Here is a 4,525-nt window from a genome sequence, read left to right on the forward strand (position 1 = left end):
GGCCACTCTGGCTGACACAGTAAACGATGCCACCTTCACAGCCGGGTGCCCTAGCGATTGATCCGCAGAGGATCCCCGTCAGCAGAACCGCCGCCCGGGATACCCAAGCTCTTGGCTCTGTCGTTCTAGAAACCCCGGCGTCGACGGTGGGGCCCAGCGGGCTTTGGGTCTCCGAGATACTGCACGCTTCGCACTAGAACCTTCTCAGGGCTCCCAGGTGTGGCGCCCGGCGGTGCGCGCGAGAGCTCCCTGGGGGGGGGGAGGGAGGCTTGCGCAGCCCGAGCCCAGTAGCCGCTGCCCCCGCGCGCCGTCGTGGGTCGCCCTTTCCAGCTGCTGCCGAGGCCGGGTCCGCAGCCATGTCGCGGTTCTGCCGGCGCAAGTACAAGAGCGGGGACTTGATGTTCTGCCGGCGCAAGTACAAGAGCGGGGACTTGGTGTTCGCCAAGTTAAAGGGCTACGCCCACTGGCCGGCCAGGATCGAGCAAACGGCCGAGGCCAACCGCTACCGAGTGTTTTTCTTCGGGACCCACGATACGGCCTTCCTGGGACCCAAGCACCTCTTCCCGTACGAGGAGTCCAAGGAGAAGTTCGGCAAACCCAGCAAGAGGAGGGGCTTCAGCGAGGGGCTGTGGGAGATCGAGAACAACCCCGCCGTCCAGGCTTCTGGTTACCAGTTCGCCCAGGGGAAGAGCTGCGCCGAGGGGCCCAAGCCCGAGCCGGAGGCCACCGAGGGCTGTGGGGACCCGGAGAGCCACACCGACGGCGGCGGCGGCGCCGAGTCGGGGGAGCCGGGCGTCGACCCGCCGGCCGAGGAGGAGAACGAAAAGGGGCCGCTGAAGAGGAGCGCCAGGGACCCGCCGAAGGACATCCCCAAGCGTCCCAAGGAGGCTGATTCGGAAGAAGGGGAGATGGAGGAGGCGGCCACCGCGGCGGAGGATGCGAAGCCGCTCCTCGTGGAGCCAGAGAACGGGCCGTCGCCGGGGGAGCAGGGGCGGGAGGAAGAGGCTGCTGAGAGAGAGGCCGAGGCCCCGGGCGTCGGAGGCCGTGAGAGCCAGTAGTCACCAAAGTTTACAGAAGAGCCCCCGCCCTGTTCCTGCTGCGGCCTGGCTGTTACTGGGGGAACTGGCCACGGCCTGCAAACTGGCACCCCTCTCTCCACCCACTCTCCCTTTCCACCCCCGGCCCTTGGGGACTGAGCTGGATGCGGCAGGCCACCAGGCCCTCACCTCTGTGCCCTCACACCACTGGGATCTGAGTCGGGGCCTCTGCTCCCTGGGATGAGATGAGACCACCGTGCCCACTCCCTGCCTGCAACTGTTTGCCAGCGCTTCCGTTGGGGCCTGGACCAGCCGTTTCCCCCTCATGACATCCCTCCGCCCCTCCCCTCGGGCATTATGGAGCTCCACTTTGGAATCAGGGGTGGGAGTGTCGGAAGGGGTGAAGGAGGAGCAGGGAGTACTTCCAGGGGCCTGCCAGAGACACCCCTCAAACTGTGGTGGGGCGGGGGTGGCGTCTCCTTGAACTCCTGTCCACTCCTCCCAGGCCTATTGTATCGGAGGCCTAGTTGCTGAGAAAGTGGGACCGCTTATGCGGGAGGGGCCTCCCTTTTGCCGACCCAGGGAATTATGGGAGTTGTAGTTTTCCATCACATAATTTGGGCACTTCCAAGTTGTTTGTGCAATCATAAATTTAGCTTTGACTAGCTTCTTGGATTGGAAGGTTGAGGAGCATCTGTCCCCATTTAGATCTTTAGAGCCACACGGGATGTTCTGAGAAGACCCCTGGCCACCCCTCTTCCTCTTCCCACAGTTCAAGGCCACCCTACAGTCATATACATCACCCAGGCATAAAAGAAATGGGCATGCCTCCATCCTGTTCCTAGCTCTGCTGTTGCTACCCCCATTTCTGAGATGAACTAAGAGGTTCCCTTTCTACTTGGGGTTTGATGACTTGTTTTGTAGTTAAGGTTTGGTCAGTGTTCCTTTGCAGTGTCACTTCCCATTCATATCCCCCAACCTGGTCCCCTCAGTACTGTCACCAGATCTGATATGTAACTGACTCAGAAGACAGAGGGAAACACGGGGCCCCTCCCCACCTCCTCCTAGTGGTCTCTCTATGCCTTCCTTCATCTTTGGTCTCTTTCACCCCTGCCCTTCTCCCTTGGGCTCTGATGAAAAATTGTTGACTGTAGCTTTGGAAGTTTAGATCTGAATTCTTTCAGTTCTAAAGAAATAAAACACGTTGATTACTTTAAACAAATCTCGGGTCTATTCCTTTGGTTTCTGAAGAATTGGCCCTTAAATGTAACGATCCTCTTGTTTTCTATACATCCTATGTTAAAAGCAATTATTTGTAATGTACAGGTGTCTTTTAGAATCACCCTCGATAAACCTTTGTTATCTTAAGGTCTGTACCCTTCATTCTGTGATAATCACTGCCACTGATTAGAATGAACAGAAATAAGTCAACTTAAGATGTTTGAATGGTGACACCTGGGACAGTAACTGAGTTTCTAATACTGTACATGCTTTGCCAAACAACAGATTTGGTCCTTTTGTTGTTGCTGCTTTCCCAGATCTTCTCACTACTCTTCTCCAACACCTTTTACAGGAAAAAAAAGGCAGTTGCTTTTTATTTCCAGTTCTTAAAATAAGGTAGTAGCTGCAGAATATTTTGTATCTTTTCAATGCTTTGTGCAAATATCTGGGGATATTTACATCTACTTAATGATAATCACATGCTAGGTTCCAGTTTCTGTATTTGTCAACACTGCATGCATGCAGAGACTTACTAAATACTGGAGTCCTTTTCACAGAACATGCGAGGCCATCGCTAACCAGCAGGGTTAGCAACGGAAGACAATCCTATTTTTCTATCCCTGTATAAAATGGTATTATTTTATTCCAACACAGACACATCAGATGAATCCTTGCTTTTCAACTACTGCTGTTACAATAATATTAATACTAAGAGTTACTATTCAATGAACGTTTACCATGTGCTGAGAAGAATGGCCTCATTCAATCATTGTAATCTGGCAAGGTAGATATTAGTATTCAAATTTCCCATTGGAAGCAGCTCTGGTTCAGAGAGGTTAAGTGATTTTTCTTACACTTCACAGAACAGTCAAGATTCAAATACAAACTTTGCTGGTCCAAGCCTAAGCTTTTTCCCCGGAATTGCACATTTAGAAAGCACTAACCATGAAATCAGAAGTTAAAAAAAAAAATGTTATTTTAGTATCAATAACAAGTAATCATGGGAGTAGTTTATATTGAGTCTCTAAAAGTGAGTCAGGCTGTATACTATATTCTACACATAATGTCTTTATTAATACAACTACTCAATTAGGTACCTACTATTATCTCTCTTTCAAAGCTGAGGGAGCTGCAGTTCAGAGTTGTTAAGTATTTTCCCGAGGTCAGACAACTAGTAAATGAACCAAAATTCAAAGGCAGGTCTTTCTCATTCTAATCATAGGTGTTTTGTTTTATTACATTTTATCGTTTGCTATTGTATAAAACTTCCTATTGAATAAAATGGGAGTACTTGCCCTCTACTATTTTGAAGTGAACGTTTAGAAATTTGTGTGGCAAAGACTATATTAGCAAACATTGCTTGTGGCGTGTAAGAAAAATCATTTGGGGCATCTGACAATTGTCATTAACTGACTTCGGGAAATGATGAGGACAACTGCACATTCAGTATTTTTCAAGGAGTTTGTGACTGTAAGAAGTTTGAATGTGGATCGGTATATTTGCCACAGACAGGCATGTGATTTTGATAAGGTTTTTATGGAGGCACATCTTCCGAAATGATTCAATAACCCGAAAGATAGAAAATGAAATTACTACCATTTGAGTCTTTCTCTTTGTATTATTTCTTTCTTCCTTTTTTTTGTTTCAAATGTTGAAGATAGGAAAAGTTAGTGTTTATTAGGGAGCAGCAAACACTTGCCTTATTGGTGACTATAATATTGTAGTTAAAATGGTGATCTAAATACTAGTACATCTAAAGAATGATTCACAGAGTTAGTAAACACAAATAAGATCCAGTAAAGAAAGGGAAACATGGAAAATCTGTATTCTCAGCCTTCTTCTCCTGGGAAGTAGACCCTATATGTATGCTTTGGTGGCCAAGAAATGTTTTGTACAGACTGAAAAAGATGCTGTTTCCTTAAATTTTCTTTAATTTTAAAATTCTCCTTGATTCCAGTGCTGTTTTTTGTTTTCTTCTGAACAATATGTGTCTCAGTGACAAAATGACTGATGAAGAATTAGTTACTTTACCGAACAAAGAGCGCTGCCTGGCCTTTTGCTAATGCTGTGTTGGGGGTGTTCAGATATGTTCATGAATGTTCCGAAGGTCATGTTTAAGCGTTCCACGTAAATGTGTGTTCATCATGTTGTCAGTGATCTGCAGACACATTTAGCGTTCTGGTTTCTGTAAGGCTTTCCAAGTATTTGATATTTCACACAAACATCACAGATAATGTCACTCTGGCAAGGGATTAAGATGCCACTGA

General features: G+C 48.0%; 1 protein-coding gene across 1 annotated transcript; it reads left to right on the plus strand.

The window, feature by feature from the left end:
- The first annotated feature begins 291 nt into the window (after positions 1–291).
- On the plus strand, positions 292–1,146 carry HDGFL1 (HDGF like 1). The gene has a single exon (XM_022586510.2). It carries the CDS (start codon positions 357–359, stop codon positions 1,056–1,058), a length of 702 nt encoding a protein of 233 aa, XP_022442218.2. The 5' UTR covers positions 292–356; the 3' UTR covers positions 1,059–1,146.
- Positions 1,147–4,525: the final 3,379 nt, after the last annotated feature.

The sequence above is a fragment of the Delphinapterus leucas genome, chromosome 10 (assembly GCF_059928025.1).
Source record: "Delphinapterus leucas isolate spDelLeu-1000000601 "Yukka" chromosome 10, BTC_Dleu_Yukka2, whole genome shotgun sequence".
In the NCBI taxonomy this organism is placed as follows: domain Eukaryota; kingdom Metazoa; phylum Chordata; class Mammalia; order Artiodactyla; family Monodontidae; genus Delphinapterus; species Delphinapterus leucas.

What these genes read in the sequence shown, in the direction of transcription:
- HDGFL1 (XM_022586510.2), top strand. Translation starts at nt 357, where the DNA reads ATGTCGCGGTTCTGCCGGCGCAAGTACAAGAGCGGGGACTTGATGTTC.